The sequence below is a fragment of the Protopterus annectens genome, chromosome 6.part0 (assembly GCF_019279795.1).
Source record: "Protopterus annectens isolate FY-2018-M chromosome 6.part0, PAN1.0, whole genome shotgun sequence".
NCBI classification, from domain to species: Eukaryota; Metazoa; Chordata; order Ceratodontiformes; family Protopteridae; genus Protopterus; species Protopterus annectens.
The window spans coordinates 832,945,347-832,968,990 of record NC_056737.1 but is presented as its reverse complement, the minus strand read 5'-3'; the positions used below and the strand labels follow the sequence as shown (position 1 = coordinate 832,968,990).

The following is a 23,644-nucleotide window of genomic DNA, read 5'->3' as shown; positions in this document are numbered from 1 at the left end:
TACTGTTTGGGAAATACTTTTCTGAGGTGCATGCCAAAACCAGTGCTCTGTGGCTGACCAGGTTTGCAGATGACTGCTAGCTGGGAACTGTCTTAAATTCCCCTAGTGATGTGAACATCCTCCAAGAGGGCATTAGCCAAGCTAATGACTGGTGCCAGAAGCATGGCCTCAAACTGAATGCCAAGAAATGCATCATTATCCCCTTTGAGGAAAATGTCATCCCCACTAATTATCACATTAATAACAGCGTACTAAGTATGCCATCAGTCATGAGGGACTTGGGCACCCAGGTTGATAGCAACCTGACTTTTGACCACCATGTTGCCTCCATTGTGCGGAAGGTTTTCTACATGGCCCACCTCATAAATAAGAGTATTTTATCCAGGAACAAGGAGGTCATAACATCCCTGTACTCCTCCGTTATCAGACCCATTATTGAGTACAGTGTCCCCTTCAGCATGTACTTTGCCAAGCACATGCAGCAGTTGGAGAGGCCATAGAGGCTCCTGACCAGGAAAATCCAGGGTCTCAAACACCTATCCTATACAGGTAGGCTAAAAGCCCTGTCCCTCTACTTAGTCTCATGCAGACTGTTCAGAGGTGACCTGTGTCTGGCATACAAGGCCATTTCAGACCCAGCCTTGATGGAGTTGCTTCATATCCGTAAGACAAACTGCACTCACGCAACCCACATGCAAGGCTTTAACCTGGTCTGTGACATTAAAAGAACTTGTTGGCAGGATAGATTTGTGTCCCAAAGACTCCCCCCATATGTGAAATAGACTTAGTCTCCATGTCAAGCAGAATACCTCTCTAGCCCTCTTTAAGAGGAACCTGGATGACTGGACGGGAAACAGAAAATGTATCCCTGGGATCCCACCTGTGGGACAGAGTAGTTGTCTCCTTTGCAGATGTGAAATTGGGCAAACCAGTTACAAAAGTAACTCTAGCCAGATGGCTGATGGATTGTATTTCTTTTATCAATAACAAGTTGAGTCTAACCTTACCTAAACCTGTAAGACCCCATTCAACTAGCTCCATGGAAACGTCTCCAGTGTTTCTATCCAGGACTTCCATAGACATATGTGCGGTTGCAACCTGGGCGAATCCTCATACCTTTATCACTCATTATATACTGGATCTAGTCTCTAGGGCTAGCACAGCCTTTGGCTTAACTGTGCTCAGGAATATCCTTCCTTAGAGACTACCCAGGATTTTAGGTAGTTGGAGACTGTGTCCCAGCAGTTGAGGATAGAATGAAAATTGACAACATCAGGTAAAGAAGTTATGTATTCATCATAACATTCCATTTTTGTTGTCCATTTTAATTCTTCCTCAACTTCCCATCCACCAGCCGCCCAACCCTTTTCACAACAGACATCTGGAAGAGCAAGATATTGTAAGGAAAGGACACCACTCTCCTGTATGTTGAGCTCCAGATATAGTTCCTTCTGTAGGATTTATAAGGATTTATGTTATCTATATGCATGCACATTAGTAGATGTTACGTTATGTAAATCAGCAAAGAAGATCTGTTAGGGGTCGGTGCATTATGAGTAAGGGAGAAGCTTGAGAGCTTTTTGGTTACCACAAGCTTTAGTAATGGCCAAGTCTGATCCGAATCCAGCAGTTGAGGAAGAATGAAAATGGACAGCACAAATGGAAATATGGTGAGTACATAATTTCATTTTAAGCCTCATCAACAAAAGCGCATCTAAGAAGTCTCACCTGACCAGATGAAATTTATTTATTACTCCAGATTATCTTTAGCTCCAAAGAAGACAAAGGAACTCATGCCAATTTTCGATCTAAGTGGTCTAAACAGGTTTATCTCCAGGCAAATTTTCCAGAGGCTCACAGTGAAGTCCATTGCTCCTTGTCTGTTAGAAAAAGACTGGATGTGCTGTTTGGACCACCAAGACACCTATATCCGCACAAACTGCAAAGGAGTCCAGGAGGTTTTTGCACTTCTCGATACTAGACAATCATTATCAGTTCTAGACCCTTTTTTTCTGTTTCACTTCAGCACTTCTAGGTATTTACCACATGCATGCCAGTAGTTGAAGCAAAATAGAGGCTGCAAGGGGTCAAGGTGTTGCCTTACCTTAACTGGTTGCTAGCCATACCAACCTTAAACAAATTAGCAACAGCTCAAGAGGTCTGTTCTGCATTTTTTCAGAATTTGAAAATTGCACTGAACACTGAGAAGGATCATCTTCTGTTATACAAGATTCCTGCTCTGCGTTCTGCTGTACCAGACAATCACAGATGTTTATCTTGTGATATAAAAATATGTGCAGTCCCTCATGTCAGGTTTTGCATGAAAATCCTTCATGGACTCCTAAAGTACAGCAAGCATAGTTGACAACTCCAGTCCCGTTTCAGATAAAAATTTCCAAGACATGCCAGATTCACTTACTGTGTACCTGTATGCTCCAGATGTTACTCTGGCTAGCCTCTTCAAATCCTACCCCTCTAGCCATCAGCTGTTACAGTGGAACTCTTGCCTTAGCGTGGGAAGGTTCATTGTCAGGGAACAGGCAGTCCAAGGTGTACAATCACAAATGGAAGACAGCCAGCAGATCAGTGTTCTGTAGAGAAGGTGGTATTTCTCATTTTGCATGTGTTGTATGACTCGGCAGTTTGTACTCACACCCCCAACTTGACAATGGTATGGTAACCAAAAGCACAAAGGAACTCACTTGTTCCTTCTCTGTTAAGTGGAAATGAGGGTATGGTAGTGGGCTGTGTCAGTGGGTTGCTTTCTGTTAGCAAAGAGGCTAGTTCTCTAGCAGGCAGACTTGATCCATGCTTGCTGATGCCACACGAATAGTCCCTCACTATGTTAGTACGGAAACCTTTCTGTCACTAGGGGAAAGCCTTGCTGTTATGATTTGGCTTATCCAAACAACTCTTAAGTACAGCAGCATCTTGTCCCTTATCCCTGCTGAAAGGAAGCATCCCAAGTATGCTGCCTTTCAGAAGCGTCTCCAGCACACTGCTTTTCCTCAGTTTCTTGAAATCCAAGCAGCACTGTTCCATGGTTACTCTTGTAGCCTCTTCTAGCCTCAACATGTGTAGTTCCTTTTACTGTGACTTCATCTTTTGGAGATGCCTGTATGCTTGATGCCTCACCCAGAACTTTACTTCTTTCAGCTGTCCGTATTATAACGAACATATCGGTAATGGTCAGGGATTCTTCATACACTAATAGGGTGATCCAGATCCTTACTTCTGCCACATCCTGTACAAAACACATAGAAAAGTCAGTGGACATGCTTTTCTATTTGGATTACTTCCAAAGGATTAGATTTTTTACAGTTTCTGCTGTGTCATTTTAGTTTAACTTTTCCAGATTTTTGATGGAGGGCTAAATTGTTGTAACATAACTCTCTGCCATTTCTAACTTTTGACAAGACTCCAACATTTTTATTAAGTGTCTTTAATTATTTGCACAGCTTTCTTCAGAGCAGCATTCCATATATGGCTATCTGTTAAGGATCCTGTCTCTCCTTGGTACTGTTGTTCGTGTTGAACATTTTGACCTCGTCTCCTTTTGAACCTGCTTGCAAAGCTGACTTGAAGTACCTGTCTTGGAAGATATTTTTTCTAGTGGGCAATGTGCGTCAACCCCTACTACATGGTGTAACATAGGTTGATTGTCATTGCAAAGTAGTAATGTATGCCTCAGGTTGGCACTGAAAAAAAAAAAAAAACAACTTAATCAATTTGTCTTAGTTTTATGACCATTCCAGCAGGGATGAATACCTGTCACATTGTATGAATGACCACAAACCGCATAGATTTTTGTGGCAGAACCAAATCCATAAGAAAATATTCACAATTATTTTTCATTTTCCAGCAAATAATTTGAGAGCCAAAGTTGCTTTGTCCAGGTATCTTACTGACAGTATCAAAAAATTCTGTTATAAAAAATATTATAAACCTTTATCCACTGTGCTTGCAGTACATTCAGCTAGAGAAGTGGGATACTTCTCTGATTTTCTTCAAAAAGGCATCCTTACATGTTTGTGCAACTGCTCATAGGTTTCTATAGGCCTGCCATTTAAAGGCTGCTGGCATTTATATAGCCTAGCCCACTTAGTTATGTGGCTTTCGCCACCCCTTTTTAGTTTGAATAAAACAAGTTTTACTATTTTTCTTGTGCCTCTGTCAAGCAGTAGTGACACTGAAGTAATCCCTGGGTATATCTCTCATCTCCCATCCACGTATATCTTCGAATAACAAGGCAGAGGAGGTGCTCACATGTAAATTGTGGATTGTTTTTGTTCCCACAACATAGGGAGTCTGGTGATGACGTCCTCCAGCCCGCCTCTATTTATAACCGTGGTTGGCGTCATTCTAAGTCTCCCGCCTTTGGCGGGACTTAGGATAGGTATTTAAGGCTGAAGCATATTCATCAAATCTGGGTTTGACATGGCCTTATATGTCAGGCACAGGTCACCTCTGAGCAAGACTGAATAAAGTTGAAGTTGAAGAGTTCTTTCATTCATAAGACAAGGCTTTTGAGACCTTTATCCTTTTTGGTGAGAAACCTTTTGGGCTGCTGCATCAGGTGTTCGGTCAGACATAGTTCTAACGGGCATTGTACCAATCATAGTGGTCTAATGAGTGATGAGGTTGTGGACAAAGCATACCCTTGACTAGATGTGTGTGATCCCTTCATGAATCAGGGTAGCGATATAGAGAAGGTTTTCCTAACTACTTTAGCAACATGAGTGGGCCAACGAAAGACCATACAAGACTTAAACTTTGTGATCCCTGATGACCTTTTCAGCTGTTTCTGTGCTCAGTGGATTGTCACCTATATGGTAGCTTGTTTTTCCCGGCGGTATGACTATGCATTTTTGGCGCTTAACCAGGCCAGCGGCTCTTAGGCGCTGGCTCGCTTTCTCAGTGCCCTCTGGAGGACATGAGCCTGTCAGATGTGTTTTCACTATGGCGCCAGAAGCCAGTCATTCAAAGCCATGTCAGCCATAACCTCCTGTGTTTGCTCCCTCTTCTGTTGCTTGTACTTCAGAAAAGTGAATTCCAGACTGAGTGGGACAATTCACTTGTGAGTGACTTTTGACACCACTGACATGGCTCCAGCAACTCGACCCTGGGGGTTCAACTCTGCCAGTTTCAAAACCCATCTTGTGATGTGCTGGGTTTACATTCAATGGATGAGTTTTACGATACCTGAGAGTGGTATTGTGCCCAAGGCCTTGCCAGGTCGAGTGAGACTGTATGTGCCGCCTTTCCTCATCATCAATGGCCTTGGATCGTCCTTTGAAAGCCCACCAGGTTTAAGAGGGTGGATCAGCCTGACAAGCCAAACCAGTTGGATCCAATCCAAAGTGCAAGTTCCCTATGTCTCTTTAGTTTATGAAGTTCCATTATGATCCTCCATGCTTTTGTAGTCCTAAGGCTTGCTTTTGGCCAGCTGTAATTTGCAGGGTCTGTGAGGCACCGCCTTTATGAAGTGGGACCACAGGTTGCCCAGGCGCCCACCTTGGCACGATCCTGAGGTGAGAGAAGCAGATTAAACAGCTGTCCCTAACTGTGGCTTAATTCTGTGGTTCATGAAGCACACAGCCGGGACACCATCCGTCCCATGGATGTTAAAGCTTTTAAGCCAGTGAGGGTTAGAAGTTCTGGGCTGGAGACAAGCCTATGGGGCGTAACTCTCTGGAATAGGCATCTCTCTCCTTTGGTAGAGCTTCATTAAGCTGAATATGATCTCTAGATCTCAGTCTTCCTTCAAAACCAAAGTTTGGTATGTGCCCATGATGAACCTCCACGTACCAAATGCAAAAGTGTTATACTTAACATAATAAATGGTCTATATGAGCAAGTCCATTATCTTTAACGTATCCATTCTCTTCCTGCCTCATGAACACATGCAGTCTGGAGGATTGTTTGTGTTGCTGGCTTTTTAATATACTTTGAACCACATGCCTGAAATCTGGAGGGGAAACTAGTTAGGAGAACATTATGTTTAAGGGGAGGTACTAATTACCTATGAAACATTGAGATAGCAAGCTGAGTGAAAACCTGACATACCAGTCCTGCTGGTTGATGAAGATGGACTTTCTCATACAGATCTGTAGATCTGACACCATAGATCTAACAATCGCATCTGAAATTTTCCCAGATTCTAACTCCTCCCTCGTATCCATAATCCTCTGGTCTTTTTCAGTTTGTCCAGAACTATTGTGCCTCTTGATGAGCTTGCAGCTAAGGTGTGGACCCAGGCTTCAGTTCACTTTTTTAGTGAACAAAATGTGCTTAATCTGTGATCATTTTTGACTTCTTTTGAACTGTGAGTAGGTCATTTATCAGTATTTTCATGTCTGGTCAAATCCACCATTATTTTTCCAAAAACTTTCAGAAAGTTGTTTCTACCTTCCACTATGATCTGTTTTTTTTTTTTTTTTACTGGCCCCCTGTGCTTTACATGCTCTGGTTTGTTTGTTAAAAATTGTGTTTCTATTCTAGATTTGTTGGTGGTGGCATTAGCCTTGTCTTTTTCACTATTATTAGGTAGTTAAGTGTGTGTTTAATGTCATCTCTATGAACTGCAACGTGCGAGTAGTTTGACAATGTTCTGTTTCAACTTCTTATATCTGTCCAGATATTTGCACTATGTAAATACAGAATCATAGTGAACTGAAATTGAATTTTTGCTTAGTGAATTTGTTCTTCTGTATTAGGTTTTGTAGTCACTGTTTAACTGTAACCATATTATGTCAATGTGGAGCTTTTCTTCCCAGGCTTCCGCTGAAAATGAGATAATATCCCAGTTGACTTTCCCAGTAAACAAATGTCAAATAAGTAAATAGTATGTGGTGTTATTACTGTGATTTGTGATGACTTAACTTTGCAGACCCATGAGTCTGACTAGTTTCGTATGCAAAGCCATAATCGATAATGACAGAGGAAACTTACAAACACTGGACCCAACTCAATTTGCTTTTGTCAAAAAGGGCAAAGTGGGTCACACTGCCTACCTTGACATGGTCAAGGCATTGAAACGATGCCCCACTCTGGCATTGCTGACAAACTTGAGAGGTTAGGTATAAACCCTTATGTCACCCAGTGGATAGCCAGCATGCTCGTAGACAGAGCCCAGGAAGTTAGATTTGGGGAATCCCCCCCCCCCACAAGTAGATTAGTCGCAAGTGGAGTCCCTCAGGGATTGGTTCTGGGACTGCTCCTTTCTGGCAATTACTTTTCTGAAGTCAAGACCAGTGTCAAAGGCCTCTGGCTGACTAAATTTGCAGATGATTGCAAATTAGGAACAGTCATAGAATCTCCCACCTACACTAATGTTCTCCAGGAAGGGCAGACACAGACAAATAACTTGTGTCAGAGCTGTGGACTGCAATTAAATACCAAGAAATGCATAATAGTATCCTTTAGGAAGACATCCACCCCTGGTAACTGTCATGTTGACAACACACCTCCTAAGAGTTCACCCAGTAGTCAGGTACTTGGGGACAGACACAGACCGCAATCTAGCCTTTGACCGTAACGTTTCCAGTAATTTGGAAATCATTCTATGTTGCACAAGTTGTAAACAAAGATATGGCGTCTAGGTCCAAGGAGGTCATTGTTCCACTGTATTCAGCATTCGTCAGACCTATCAGTAAGTACAATACCCCCTTTGGTATGTACCTAACTAGACACATCTAACAATTGAACCATCCACAGAGGTTCATCACTAAAACAAATCCTGGGTGTAAGTAACATGCCCTGTGTAGACTGCCTTAAAGCCCTATCCCTGTATTCTGTCTCCAGTAGGCTGTTGAGAGGAGAAGTACATATGGCATAGAAACCATTGTCAGATCCCTCCCTGGTGGACCGCCTACATATCTGCAAAATAAACAGCACTAGAATTACCCATTCTAAAGACTTAAACTTTGCCTGTGGTATAACTAGGACCTGCTGGAGAGACGGGTATGTATACCAGAGACTACCCCATCTCTGGAACAGGCTGCCCATGTGAAGCAGAATTCCTCCCTAACCCAGTTCAAGTGCATCTTGGACAATTTGGATGGGGAACAGGAAATTCATCCCTGGTTTGGCACCTACGTCTCTAACGGATGCAGGCAGCCTGTAAATGCTTCATCTCACAGACCCTGCTTGTAAATGTTTCATCTCCTAGACCCCTGCTTACACTTATCAAGGGTACCAGAACGTGTCAGAGATTCAGGATGCATGGCTAGGCTTAAAAAGGCCCTTGTGGTTGTTAGCCTAGGACACATCTCAGAAGCCCCCCTTTTTTCCCATTTTTCTGCATGGTGTTGGGGTATCGTGTTAACTGTCACCAACTCTCTCGATTCAGTGCCACACTCCTGCCTTCTTCAACACTCATGCTTGACTGTCGCAGATCTTCTTTCATACAATCCATCCACCTCTTTGCTGGACATCCTCGCTTCCTCTTACCTTCTTCCTGTCTGTCCCAAATCTTCCTCACCAGATTGTCTTCTGCTTTTCTACACATGTGCCCAAACCACCGTAATCTGTTCTCTTTGATCTTTTCTGCAATTGGAGCTACTTCTGCTTTTATGTCCTCATTTCTTCATCTGTCCCACAGTGTGCATCCTGTCACCTTTCTCAGGCACTTCATTTTCATCACCTCTAGCTTCGTCAACTGTTCTGCCTTTACTGCCCAGGTTTCTGTACCATACAGTAGTACTGGTCGCACCACTGTCTTGTACACCTTACTTTTCAGCTTCTTTGGCATTATTCTGTCATAGACTACACTTGATGCTCTATGCCAGTTGGCTGCAGCCCCTCTGATTCTAGCTTTGACCTCTTCATTCAAACTACCCTTCTCCTCCCATATACTTGAAGCTGTTTACCTGTTCCACTGTCTTCCCTTCTATCTCTGTTCTCAGCTTCTTCTGATTTCCTCAATTTGCTGTCATTGCCACCATCTTATATGTGCTAAGTTTCATCCAATGTGCCTTCAGATTTGCATTCCATTCCCCTATCCTTTGCTGAAGGTCTAGCTCAGAGTCTGCCTGTACTGCCACATCATCTGCATACAGCAGCTTTGTACTGTCCCCTCCAACCTGTTTGCTAATGTAGTCTATCACCAGTATGAACAGCAGTGGGCTCAGAGCTCTGAACCCTGATGTACACCCACTCCCACTGGGAAACCCCTCTGTGAGGCTGAAAACTGTTCGTAATTGAGTCATTGGGTCCTTGTACATAGCCTGCACTAATTCTACCAATGTTTCTGGGACTTCTAACCACCACAGTACTGCCCAGATCAGCTTTCCTAGGACCTTGTCATATGCCTTCTCCAAGTTTAGGAATGCCCAGTTGAACTCTTTCCTCATCTCTAGCTTCTTCTCAAGTATCTGTCTCAATGCAAGCATCAGGTCAGTTGTGCTGCATCCTGATCTGAATCCAGACTGCTCATCTCCCATCTTTCATTGTACTGCTCTGCATATCCATTTATCAATCATCCTCTCCAGAACTTTCATGCAGTGTGATAGGCATTTGATGCCTCTGTAGTGCTCACAGTTGTGGATGTCCCCTTTGTTCGTGTACACTGGCATGAGTATGCTTATTCTCCAGTCATCTGGGATACGCCTTTCTCTCCACACTGCTGTTAGTACCCTCAGGAGCCATTTCTTCCCTATCTCACCCAGCATCTTTATCATATTTGCTGTGACCTCATCTGAGCCTGCTTTCCCTGACTTCATCTTCCTTAGTGTTGTTCTTACTTCTTCTAGGGTGGGCTCCTCTCCTGTCATTGTAGGCTGTTTCTGGGGCAGTACAGCTTCTGTGGGGTTTTCTTCATTCAAAAGCTGCTGGAAATACTCCTTCCATCTGCCTTTGATGTCCTCTGGGCTGGTGATCAGGTTGTTGCTGGCAACTCTTATGAAGGGTGTCTGACTGTCTTCTTTATCTTTCTGTCTTTGCCTTGCAACCTAATATAGTTTCTTTGTGCCCCTTACTGAGTCACTTTCCAGAAGTTGGTACAGTGCCTCCGATGCCCTATTCTTTGCTATTGCAACTTTTCTTAGCTTCTTTGTTAGCCAGCCAGTAGTCTTTTCTAGCCTGGTCAGTCTTTTCTATCTCCCACTTCTTCCTGCACTCCTTTTTTCTTTTGCTGACTTCATGGACTTCTGCATTCCACTGCCAGCTTTCCTTGTGTACCTTATTTCCATACCTGGCTTGGCCACATATCTTTTCTGTAGTCCAAACACATGCTGTTTTTAGGTGCTGCCATTCTTCTTCAACTCCACCTATTTCCTCCTCTTCTTGGGGTGCTAGAGTCCTGAGTAATTCCTTGAACTGATAAAGTCATTGTTAGTTACATTAGACCCAAACTTGAGTATGGAATCCATATAAGAAAACAAGCATGAGTAAACTGGAATGAGTACAGTGGAAATATACTACAGGCATCCATGGATGTGAAATTTTAAGTTATTATGAAAGACTTAAGTATATGAACTTGTACAGTGTCTCATAGATGTATTAAAGAGGAGACATTATGCAGGTATATAGGGCATTTAGAGACGACTGCCTCTGTGAATGTTTGGGGTTATCAAAAATAACAGATAATCATCAGACAACCTATGTAAAAGGTTCTATTGGAAGGAGAAATGTACTAATTGCTTCTCTGAGAAATTACATTAAAGCAAGCACTAATTCAGATATTTGTAAGAACAGCCGGGGCACATTTTATAGGAACAAATGTTTTGGTATATTGGCAGGCTGGAAGGGCATTAATGCATGTGCTTGAAATATTTGTGTGTATGTCATCCATCTCCCTGCTAAGGAGTCCAGGGCACCGGATCGCTTTGGGAAATGAGTCTGTGTCATTTTTTTCGCCATTGCACTGCTAAACTGTTTGTGCCTTGTAAACTCAAAAATCCCACAATCAATGGACTAGTGCACAAACTCAAGCATAAAACAAAAAATATACTAATGAAGATAGAAACACTGAAACTCCAAATGAAATAGTATAGTTAATTAGCCTGGTTCTTATCACATTTTGGTCCTGTTTAAAACCCTGCCTTTCATTTGTCTGCCAAGTGCCAATCACTGTGGTCTCCAAGACCCATTCTCATTATCACCTTCTTCATGAATATTCAAATTATTCTCCCGTCTTTCTGTAAGTTATATACTGCCAGAACCGCAGTCAACCTCCCCATTTGAATATACAGCTACATTTTAATATTCTGTCAGCTCGCCATAAAACTTTTCTATCCACATTTGTTGTTTTTCAGATTTACAAATTCTATTAAAATCTTATATTCTGAGTCTATTGAGCTAAACAGTAAATCTTTAAACATGGTGTCCAATAAACTGTCAATGTTCTATATTAATCACTGAATAACAATAAGGCATTTGATGAGAATGTCCAAATGCTCAAAACTGACCCTCCCAAAGCAGTTGAATTAGAGCGTCATATGCAGCACTTTTACTAGTAATTCTGTCTGGCATTTTAAAAATGTTCAAACCTTTTTGCTTTGATGCTGGTGACTAAAAACAAATTACCATGGGGGTTAAAGATTCTAGTTTATTTTGCTTCTCTCTAAAAGTATAACTAGCTTTGTTTATTTTTTCCTTCATAAACTTATTTTCATTCAGAGACCAGCAATGACATATTGCTAACTTATTTAACTTGTCTTTCACAAAGTGACCATCAATTTTTTTCAGAAGCCAAAAACTGAAGACTAACTCTAGCCATGATCTGTACATATGTCTGACGCACAGTATGCAGTGCACTATTACTGGTATCAGGAGGGATTCCATTCACTCCATTATCCAAACTGGAAGGAAGGTACTTGTTATTAGTGGCAAGTGCTTCACAAAATTCACTGGTTTGTAGGTTCGTAGGCGAGTACTAAGCTAACAGCTCATGACCCCTTACAAACCTAGCCAGTTTTACCCAGATTTTATCCAATTTTCTATCCCCAGGGCAAAGATAACAAGGGTCAGCAAGCAGGGTTTTGACAATTTTTACAGACAGCCTCCGTCCATAAGGGACATGGGTGCCACCCCAGGAGTGAATTGGCACTTTACCATCTTTTGGTCCAGATTGTGCTTGAAAATGGTCAGGGGTAGGGCTCTACTTCATGTGAATAGGAAGCCTATTCCAGAGGAGGGGCTATCCTTGGGACTCATGTCAGTCTCTCCAGCATGATCTAGGTTTAGATCCTTAGAGTGGGTAACCCTTGTGCAGTTAGTTTTGCGATTATGCAACATTTCCATCAAGACTGCCTTTTGTAGGTCAGGCATAGATCACTACTCAGTAATCTGTAGGAAACTGAATACAGTGATAGGGCTTTTAAGCAGTCCGCATATAACACTGGGCATGCTATGAAGGATGAAATTACTCAGGCCACTGCCAAAATTCATATTGAGCAACTTTAGTGACCTAAGTGAATTCATCTGTCCATTTCTTCAAGGAAAATTAATGTAAAAAAAACCCAAATGAGCAGACTGTTGCACCCTCTTTACAAAAAATACATTAATGAAGAGAGAGACACTCTGAAACTCCAAATTAAATAGTTTAGTTAATTTGACTGTTTTTTCTCATTATGATTCAGACCCATTTGAAGCTGTCTGTTTTATCTGGCAATCTCAGTGATTTCCATGAACCATTCTCATTGTTACTGTGATAAGACCCAGTCATATTAAATAAACTGTTTACAATGAGCACTCCACTGATGTGGATGGAGCCATCTCAGACTCTTATAATCCTCATATTTGTGCTGAACATACTGTCCTACAAAACAAATGTCCCTTTAGATGGTATTCCTTTTGTTTAAAGGTAACATTTCAGTTCCCCTAATTTCAGACAGTTTCAGCAGCTGTTTGCCTCAGAATGTTTGGCTTAATGCAACAGCCATTTACCTTGTACCTCATGCAAGGTTCCACATGCATATTCAATGCATTGATCCCTGAAAGTGCACTAATCATAGTGCACAGACTACTTACCGAATCAAATTAAATTTTCCAAGAGTGTAGAGTGGACTTCAGATACCCAACTTTTTTCGGTCAGCTCCTCTCACCTCCCCCGTTCTGCAGTGACCTTCACAACAGTCGCCTTTGCCCTAGGGTGGGTGGGGTATTATCAAGGGCAGAAAGTACATGGTGCATGATCACATCACATTCAAAAGCCAGTCTGTACATCAGTATTCTGGAGATAAGGTGAGTCTGGTCCTTCTCACTCTGTAGGCCTGTCAGGACTTTCACAGGACTCCCACATGGCGTAGTTAACCTTCACAACAACAAAACAACAACATGACAGTGTTGTAGTATATAAATTAACAGGGTAGAAATCATTCCAACCACCCCCTTATGAACAAATCATGATTATTGGAATGAGCTCTGTCAATAGATCACTTTCTCATAGCCACTAATACTCCTAGAGAAGCCAGTTTGCTAGCTGATAGGCTCAGTTGCTACTTTCTGATGTCCCACACCTGGTCTGTCTCACGTTGCCAGTAGCTTGGAGACTATCAGTTGGTGAGGCCTTGCTGTGACCATTTTGCTTTCTTAATCAACACAAAATACAGCTGTTTTTGCTACCTAATACCCCCTCTGGAGAAATGGCCCACGGATGCTGGTTTCCTTAAAAGGCCTCTGGAATTTATGCCTTTCCCAGATGTCCCTGTATCCTACATTTTATTCAGAAAACCAAACAGAATGAGTCAAAATGCTCCTCATAGTCCTGTCTTGGCCTGAAAAAGTGTGGTTCCTTGTACGTTGGCCTCATCATCCAGAGACGCTTTTGTTCTTGAAGCCCTTCACAATCTTGTTTCATTTGTCTGGCACACCTCATTAGACTTTCACTTCATTTGGATGACCATGTGTTTACTCCAGTTTCTTTAGTGACCAGGGACACTGCATACCCTGCAATGGTCATCCTGATCCTCACTTTTGCCCAGAGACCTAATGCTAGGCAGATATACAGAAACAAATAAACATGTTTCTCTGAATTGTTTTTCAATGAGTTAGATCATTTGTCCGCTCCCATGCCAGCTTTATTTAGATAACTTTTCACAATTTGTCAACACAGGCCTAGAACTCAGCCATTAACATTCTCCATGCTGATATTTCCTGACTTGATCCGGGTCTTAAATTTTTCTCTAACTTCCTTAAAATTATGCAAAGTCTTTCTCAGATGTACATTCCAAGTAAGGCCTGCCTTCAAGGAGCCAGCTCACCCCTGAGATTTATACTTTATCCTGGCAAAGTAGACTTCACTGCCTTTTTAGACTTGGATTTCTAAGGGTGATTTGATTCAGATGCATTTAAAATCAACAGAGTTCAGATAATTTTGCAGACGTCAGTAATTCACCCCAAAGCTTACAGCAACAGATTCCTGTTTTTCAAAGCGTACTATAACAATGCTATTTACTGTTTAAATCCAGGATAAACTACTTTTTTCTAAAAAGAGAAATTTCCATTTAATGTGCAAAACCATGTTTCAAATAAATCTGGACATTTTTGTATTACATTTGGTAATGGAAAAAAGTCATAAAATGCATCATTGTACAGTTTTATGTTAAAGTTATTTCCATTAGTTTGAGAAGTACTTAAAATGTTTTTATTTCACATTTTAATCTTTAACAAACATTGAGCATTTGTGAAATGAAACTTAGCTCTTTTTTATATTTACAGACTGAACATTTATTACACTTCATACCAAGTTACCATATTTTGTTTTAAAATTTTGGTTGAAATGAAAATAAAATGTCTTTTTATAATATTACCTTCCATCAAAAAATAACTTTAAAAAGCAATCATAAATGTTTTTATCAGGTAGCTTGTGGCATTTGCAATACAGGTGTGTCCTGTTTAGTTTGTAAGTTACTCTGAATATGGTATGTACTGCTAATGTAATCTCAAATGTTACAGTTAATTCTTAGAACTCACTGATGCTGATAAAATATATTTTGGTTGATGTTCATATAGCAGAGATAAATGGCTAATGAATTAAATGGTAATATACAAAATGTACTTTTGCAGTGATGTATCATTTTATGTTACCCCTTTATAGCAATCTGTCGTTAAATAAAATGTATGTATATAGTACAGCTCATTTTACTTGAAATGTTTCAAAGTTAGTTGAATTTTAATAGTAGTTCAGTTTGTAGTAGTTGTATTTTTATTACCACAAAATGAGGTTGACCGTAATATTCTTACTGCTTATGTGTGGTAGCATTTATAAAGAACATGTTCATAGGTTCATAGTTTAGTACTAAGCTAACTGCCTTGCGACCCATTTTAAGCCTAGCCAATTATCCCTTGTGAGACTCAAACCCTGCACCTTGTGTTTGTAAGGCGAACACCTTAGCCATTAAGCCAGAAACCAGGACTGCAACAGTGAATACAGTCGAACATCTACATCTGTGGTAAGTGTACACAACTGTGCTATGATCTTTGTGTTTCACTGTTGCAGTCATCACACTTGGGTTGATTCCCAAAGCTGAAGAATGGGTGGAGGCAGTCAAAAAGAGTTGGGGCTGGCTAAAATGTCCTGCAGGGCTGCAGTTGCAAAGCCCGCCCAGGATTTGGAAAAGATAGGCAGGTGGTAATGCTTGGTGAAGGTATAAACAGAACTCCAAGTTGCACCTTCCAGAATGTCTCTGGTAGGGACTCCTCTGAGAAAGGCTGTAGAGGTTGAAGTTGCCCTAGTGGAATGTGTTCTGACCCCCTGAGGGGGTGGTTTCCATTGTGTTTGTAACAGAAATGGATACAGTGTGCTATCCATTTGGAGATGGTTTGCTTTGATATGGCCTTGCCTATGCCCTTGGTGCAAAGCTGACTAGTAACTGGTCAGATTTCCTAAAGGGCTTAGTCCTGTCAAGTTAGAATCTGATCTGTCTGTGCACACCTGGAGAGTGCAGGATCTTTTCCCCTTTATTTTGAGGATTTGGGAAAAAGGTGGACAAATGGATAGATTGGTTGAGAGCCACACTGGACACCATTTAGGCATGAAAGCTGGGTTAGTCCTGAGGGAGACCCTGTCAGCATGAAAAATAATGAAGGGTTCCACAGCCATAAGTGTCTGTAGCTCCGACACTCTTCTGGCTGAAGTGATGGCCAGAAGCAAGGCTGTTTTCCAAGAGAGGAACTTTAACTCTGCTGACACTGCAGGCTCAAAGGGGGATAGCGTGAACTTTTCCAACACAAAGTTAAGGTCCCAAGCAGGGGTAGGGGCTCTTTTTGGTGGCTTTAAGTTGTTAGCCCCTCTCAGGAACTGCTTGATGAGAGGGTGCGAGAAGAGAGGTGGCTCAGTGCTGTAATGAGCAGAGATGGCAGAGGCATGGATCTTAATGGAAGAGAAGGATAGGCCCCTGTGGAGTAGGTCTGCTAGGTAATCCAGGATGAGAGGTAAGGAGGGCTGTGCTGGGTCCGCTCCTTTAGTCTGGATCCAGGAACAATACCTTTTCCACTTGTCAGCATAGGATTTTCTAGTTCATAGGTTCATACTAGGCTATCTGCCCAAGGGCATTTATAAGCCTAGCCCAGAGTTTTGTGGCTTTCGCCACCCCTTTAGTTTGAAGGATACTATTCCCATTATTTTGCTGTGCCTCTGTCAAGCAGTGACACTGAGGTAATCCCTGGGGTATATCTGCGATCTCCCATCCATTGGTCAAGATTTCTCTTGAACAAGGCCAGCAAGGTGCTCTGCCTCACATGTACCGAGATTTTGTTCCACAGCATAGGGAGTCTCTGGGTGATGAATCTGTCCCTCCAGCACGTCCTATTAATAACCGTGTCAAGGTTTAAGTCTCCCGCCCTTGTAGTTCTGAGGGATCTAGATTTTTTGAGGTGAAGCATGTTCATCAATTCTGGGTTGGACATGGCCTTGTATGTCAGGCACAGGTCACCTCTGAGCAGACGGTAAGCGACTGAATAGAGCTGGAGCTCCTTTAGTCGGGCAGCATAAGACATATTTTTGAGACCCTTTATCCTTTTGGTGAGGAACTTTTGGGGCCTTTCCAGTTGCTGCAGGTGTCGGGTCAGATACATTCCGAATGGGGCATTATACTCAGTCATTGATCTGATGAGTGATGAGTACAGGGGGACGATGACCTCCCTTGATCTAGATGTGAATCCCTTCATGATCAGGTGGACAATGTAGAAGGTCTTCCTAATTACTTTGGCAACGTGAGTGTCAAACGAAAGGTTACTGTCAACCTGGGTCCCCAGATCCCTGATAACCTCTTCTGTGCTCAGTGGATTGCCACCTATATGGTAGCTAGGGGTAACTTTGTTTTTCCCGAAGGGTATGAATATGCATTTCTTTGCGTTTAACTTTAGTCCATGGCTCTGGCACCAGTTATCCGTTTCTATGAGACCCTTCTGAAGGATATCTGTGTCAGATGTGTTCTCGACTATGGCACCCAGTTTGCAGTCATCTGCAAATTTTGTCAGCCATAATCCTCCTGTGTTTGCTTGTACTTCTGAAAAGTAGATGCCGAACAAGAGTGGGCCCAGGACTGAGCCCTGTGGGACACCACTTGTGACAGGCTTTGAGTCTGACATGGCGCTAGCAACTCTGACCCTGTGGGTTCTGCCACTTAGCCAGTTTGCAACCCATCTTGTGACGTATGGGTTTACATTTAAGCTGATGAGTTTTTCGATGATACCTGAGTGGGGTATTGTGTCGAAAGCCTTTGCCAGGTCGAGGTAGGCTGTGTGGACTGCCTTTCCCTCATCAATGGCCTTGGTGACTGTTTCGAAAAAGTCAACCAAGTTTAAAAGGCATGATCTGCCTTTGACAAAGCCAAACTGGGTTGGATCCAAAGTCTGCAAGTCCCCTATGTCTTTATTTATGAGTTCCATTATGATCCTCTCCATAGCTTTGCAGATCAGGCTTGTCAAGCTGATGGGACGATAATTTCCAGTCGGTGGAGGCACCGCCTTTGTGAAGTGGGACCACAGTTGCCGTGTATCCTGAGGTGAGGCTAAGATTAAACAGCTGCCCTAACTGCGGGTTTAATTCCTCATTGAGTTCGAGCACACAACCGGGACACCATCTGGTCCCATGGATGCGAGAGCAGTTCTCACCTGAGCGCTAGAGATGTTTGGGGGGCTACAACCTCTGGTATAGATATCTCCTTTGGGGGAGGGAGTTTGCACTGAACCTGTCAGCCAGTATGTTGGCAATGTCTGTAGGTTCAGTTATTTTTACATCATTTTGAACTAATTCTGAGCATATCTGTGAGTTTCCTCCCAAGTTTCTGACATGGCTAAAGAAGGCCTTATGATTGTCTTTTGAGTCCTTAGCGATTTTTCTCTCAAAATTTGCCTTGGATGATTTTATGAGAGATCGTAGTTTTTTACTTATAATGATCAAAGGTGTCTTACCTTTTAGGGATTTTGCTCTATCTTGTAGTAGCTTCCTCCTTTTGTTGTAGAGCTTGTTTATGGCTGGGGTCCACCAGACTGGACGCTTGCCTTTGGTACAAAGAGTCTTTGTTTTGTTTGGGATTGCCTGATCCATGCAGTCCTGTAGGTGCTGATAGAAGGCATTTGTAAGTGATTCAGCGGCTTGAGTAATGGTTTCCGCAGGCTCGGGGGCCTTAAAAGAGACCACACTAGTCTTTAGAAGTGTGAAGTCGGCTTTAGAGAAGTTCTTCACTGTGGTCTTTTTATCTCAGGTGGGCGGATGTGGACTTCCAGTGAGATTAGTTTATGATCTGATCTCACCAGTGAGGGGTATACTTCCGGTGTTGAACATTGTGACCCCATGTTCGTGATGATGAGATCAAGTATGTTTTCACCTCTTGTGGGGATGGTGACTAGTTGTTCAATGGCATTTGAGTTTATGAACTCTAGGAACCTTTGTGCTAGAGTGTTGGGGCTTGAGTAGTGATCCCAGTCTATATTCGGGTAGTTGAAGTCACCTAGTATGATGGTGTTTGGAGATACATTTATCCCCTCCAGTGTTTTCAGGAAAGCTATGTGAGGTTCCTGAGTTTGAGAGGGTGGCCTGTAACATGCTACAAATTGCAGAGCAGTCTTGCCTATGGTTAATTGCACCTGGATGGTCTCCGATGCATCGTGCGTTGCCACCAACCTTGAGGTGTGGGTGTCCTTGATGAATATGGACACCCCCCCCTCCTTTCTTGGTGGTGTCCAGATTTTGGGGCCGGGACGCATGATATGAGGTAAAACCTGATAGTGCCGAGGTGCTCTCAGGAGCCTTGAACCAGGTTTCAGTCACAGCACAGACATCGATGATCTCCATACTGAGAATGGCCTCGAGTGCATCTTGAGGTTGAGACTTCTGGCATTGAGCAGCATTACCCTTAGTTTTTTTTCCTTTTTTGTGTTCTAGGGTGGTAGGTTTAGAATTTGAGCCTTGCCTAAAAAAGGCACTATGGGGGTGGCAAGAGCCTTTGCCAATATCCGGAAGCCCAGGGGTGACAGGTGCAAGCCGTCCCTTGTGAAGCAGCGTGGCTTGTCCAGCATGTCATCCCAGGCAGACAGACATTGGATCCCCTTTGAATGACACCAGAGTTTAAGCCAATTATTAAAGCTGACCATCTTATCTCTGTATTGTGGCATCATTCTTGGGGAAGGTAGGATACTGCTCAAGGTCAGGGTCATACCTGCCTGGGCTACATAATCAGAGAGCTCCTCTATGTCTCTTCTCATGTAGTCCAGGGAGGTACGTCTCAGGTCGTTCACACCAGCGTGGACAATGACTGAGTCATACTTGTACCTGCTGTTGAGAGACCCGAGTGCTTGCGTTATGTGGCGGATTCTAGCGCCCGACAGGCAGCTTACTGTGACCTTCTCCTTACTCAGTCTGGTGAGCGGGACGTCAGTGTGTCTGACTATGGAGTCACCAATGACGAGTGTGTCTAGCATTGTGTTTGGCCTTAAGGGCTGTGACTGTTTGGCACACTGACTATGTGGTCTATGTGTTGCATGTGTTGTGTCCTGAGGTGGCATTTGTTTGGGTGTCTGCTTTGGTGGCCTCTGCTGTTTTGGTAGATTTTTGATCAGAGCCTCCGAGTATGTCTTTGTGTGCTTATGTGTATGATTTGAAGTTGTGATAGTACTATGTGAGACTGGGTTTGTGGTGTGTGTGGTTACCTTCTCCTCCTGTCTGGTCTTGCCAGTCCTATGTTGAGAGAGCTCAGCCTCCAGTTTGGCTGTATAGTTGCATTTCTCACATGTATTTGTGTTTTGTGGGAGAAGGAGAGGGTTGTCTGTGTACGAGGCAATTTGGTCATCTGGCTTCACGTATGACATGCAGTACCTGCTTACTTAGGCTGGCCACTGGAGGAGAGCTGCCATTCTTACACGTTTTAGTTTCCATAGGTCTTCCTACCTCCAGCTGAGTATGAAATTGGACTGTTAAAATGCTGAGCTACGAGTGGAGATATTCCATTCTGCTGTATTGGTATAATAAGTCTGATAGTTCTTTGGATGTTTAGTAGTAAATGTGTCCTGAAAAATCATATTCATCTTAATATTGCTGAAAATTTCATTAAGAACAGTTTAAATGTTTTCACATAAATGATTTGGATTAATTTGAAACAGTGTAAACAACAAACTGTATTATGACAGTTTTTTTTTTCTTCCTTGCTTGTTTATGCAGCAATGAAATCATTGTCTGACTCCAGAGGCCTGAGTGCCAGCCAGTTTCGTTTTGGCACATTGATGACCTTGAGCAAAAGCCAGCTTAAAATTCCTGTGTGGATGAAGAAGCACTGAGACAAACTATTTTTCCTCATCCTTGCACATTGGATTGTAGGATCTTGCAGACCCTCCTGCAGTCTGACTGTAGAATTTCTTTCCAATTCGACTGTTATTTTTTTTTCTGTTTTGCATTTTTGTCCTAAACAGATACTAAGCCGGAAAAAGTATGATCATTTGCACTAAAATATCATTTGCATTTTGTGCGATATGTTTGTGATTGTATATAGTATGTGTCACAGACATTTAGGCACAATGTCAAGCTTCATACCACACTGTGCTTTGTGAGTTGTTTCTCATGGTTTGGGTTGTGAAAAATATTTAAAATCCACTCGAGGCAACTGTTACCTCCCTGCACAAGTCAGTATTAGGCAGCATGTCTTGTGTAGTTTCCAACAGCATTTATGTTGTGGAGAAAGCTCCAGCAACTTCAGATATAAAGTTCCTGTATCCTAAATCCATCTTTCTGATTTGGGTATTCCTTCCAGACATCTGACCATATGAAGGGGGCAGGGACATTATTGCCAGCAAGCTAGCAGCCCCACTATGCTCTTGGAGCAAGCCACTTGTATGTTTGTGTTCATGTGTCAGCACTGAGTATTACTCCGAAGTGTTCCACCTGCACTTAAGTTCTGTGAACTGTAAATACTAGAGTTATGGTCTTAGCAGTGATTTTGCCTCTTTGCAAATTCATTTTGATGGTATGAAAAGTGGAGATCGTGTATAAAATTGGAGTGTTAGCTCTGTCATTGCTAGATAGCCAGAAAAAAAATTATGAATGCAGTAATTTACCATTGTGGCAGAAAGCAAACATGGTTATTTCATTGTTTTCTCCATGCATTTCTGTTTGTATTATCTGGCATTTCTGAATGACAGTTAATAAATTCCATTAGTCCACTTTTTGTGCAGATAGGTCCTGCATTTTGAGTTTATTTATGCCATGCTCCTGTACTGAACATATCACTGAAAACATTTGGACTGGTGTGTTGTGAATGTGAGTGCATGTGTAACTTGGTTTTCTTTTGTAGTCTGTTTTTCTTTTCTTTTGAAACAAAACAGCAGAAATGCAGTTAGAAATCCCTACTTTCCTTACATTTTTTAAAGGCAGGTCCTCAGAATGATATAACTTGGTATACTCCTACACTAGTGCCTTTATAGAGTAGTCACTTAAGCAGTAAGTTTGAATGATGTTTTGTTGAATCAAGTGTGCTGCTGGCATTAGGAGGTCAATAAGGGTTTGCTGTTTAGATTGGAGGGGTATCATGACCCAGGATGTGCATCTTTTTAGTCAGAATTTTTAGCAGTGCCATCTTGGCTATGCAGCAGGTAGTTTCACATTTTTTACAGTGTGTAAATACTTAATGGCTGCTATTTCATGCAGTATTTTATAGCAGAAGCTGCTCCTGTGGTTAGCGGCACTTTGGTAACGGATGGATGTATGGTTATTTCAGAAATATAGCAAGTGTTATTTACAAGTATTTAAACAGTTATGAGGCATTATTTATGGAATGCAGTCATGATTTTTTTTGTGTACAAAAGTGTTACATTTGAGTTTAATTTGTTGGCAGTTTTTCTTTTTAAGATATTCACTTTGTTGGCTGCATCCAGCAGTGCTTTTCCAAATGGCAAGTAACTTTTGAAATAATATAAAAACATATATTTTATATCTAAAATTAGTTAACATACTGTAATAAGAATAACATTTAAACATCACAAGTAACTGGAATTTATTATGTAACTTAATTGAGCAAAAAATAAAATTATTAAAGAAAGAGCAGACATTTTTTTTGTAAATAAAAGACCAGCAGGACTGCACTTCATACAGATATGAGGTTAGAATGCTGACAAACGTAAATGGACTATTACCTAAAACAGTATGCAGCAGTGCACCTCAGATTGCTTCCTTTAAATGTTGCAATGTTTGTTGTTAAAGCAGTATGTGATGTATGTTTTTACTGCTTGTGAATGTTATTAGAAATGCTATAATACAGTTACTCATTTTTGGTGAATAAGTATGCCTGTTACACTGTAGCATTCATATTGGCTAAACATTCTGATCTAAACATGTATCAAGCTGTAAATGTTACATATAATATAAAATCTGATTTTTTTTCTAGTTCAATTGAATACAGATTAGTAAACATGACCAGTGTAATGCATTAAGACATAATGCATGTCTTAAAAACAACACGTTAGATACCAGAATTAATTTGTTGTCTACTCATCCAAGTAATCCAGTTTAGGGTTGCAGGGAAACTGTTGCCTATTTCAACAATCAGTGGCCACAAGGCTGTGAAATAATCCTGGGTGGAATGCCACCCCATTGCAAGTTGCATACACACACATTCTCTCTCTAGCTTAAGGGCAGTTTGGAGGATTGCAAATTCAACTCTGCCACATCTTGGAAATGTATGATGGGAGGACGCAACTAAAATCCACACTGATACAAGCAGAACGTGTAGCCTTCACAGATAGTTTGTTGAAGTATTGGCAGGTCTTGAGAAGTAATTAAGATTGATTAAAAGCAGAAGTTACCACTGGGAAATCCAAACAACTAGTTTCATATATAGCCATTTCTACTTCCTTAATACATTGACAAGTAGATTTGAAGGGTTTGCTGTGGACTGCACACAGACATTCAAAAAATTCCAAGAGGTTTCCTGAATAAAACATAATTTTTCCTGATTGTAAGCAAATTCAATAACAGTGTGCTTATTCGGTATTTAATGAGTTTTATACTGCAAATGCCACCACAGGGTAATTTTAGAGTTAACCATGCTTGAGTTTTCCTTATGTGATGCTCCTTCACTTCTGTCTGTTGCTGAGTGACTTATTCCTGGCTTGTATTTAGCTTATTGAACACTGAAAGTGGCAGAAAAAAGTGTAAGCAAAACTTACTTTAAATAAATGGAGACCTGCTCGTTTATCAACAAATGAGGTT

The 23,644-nt window shown here is 41.8% G+C and overlaps 1 protein-coding gene across 3 annotated transcripts in view; it reads left to right on the top strand.

The window, feature by feature from the left end:
- KLC1 (kinesin light chain 1) overlaps positions 1-22,474 on the top strand; it is a 1,225,216-nt gene extending 1,202,742 nt beyond the window's left edge. For 2 of the 3 annotated variants that reach the window (XM_044074509.1, XM_044074508.1), the window contains one exon: positions 20,606-22,474. In XM_044074509.1, the coding sequence (XP_043930444.1) occupies positions 20,606-20,624 (19 nt within the window). In that variant the 3' untranslated portion in view covers positions 20,625-22,474. The remainder of the gene's footprint in view (positions 1-20,605) is intronic. The other variant, XM_044074510.1, reaches the window with a different exon arrangement.
- Positions 22,475-23,644: the final 1,170 nt, after the last annotated feature.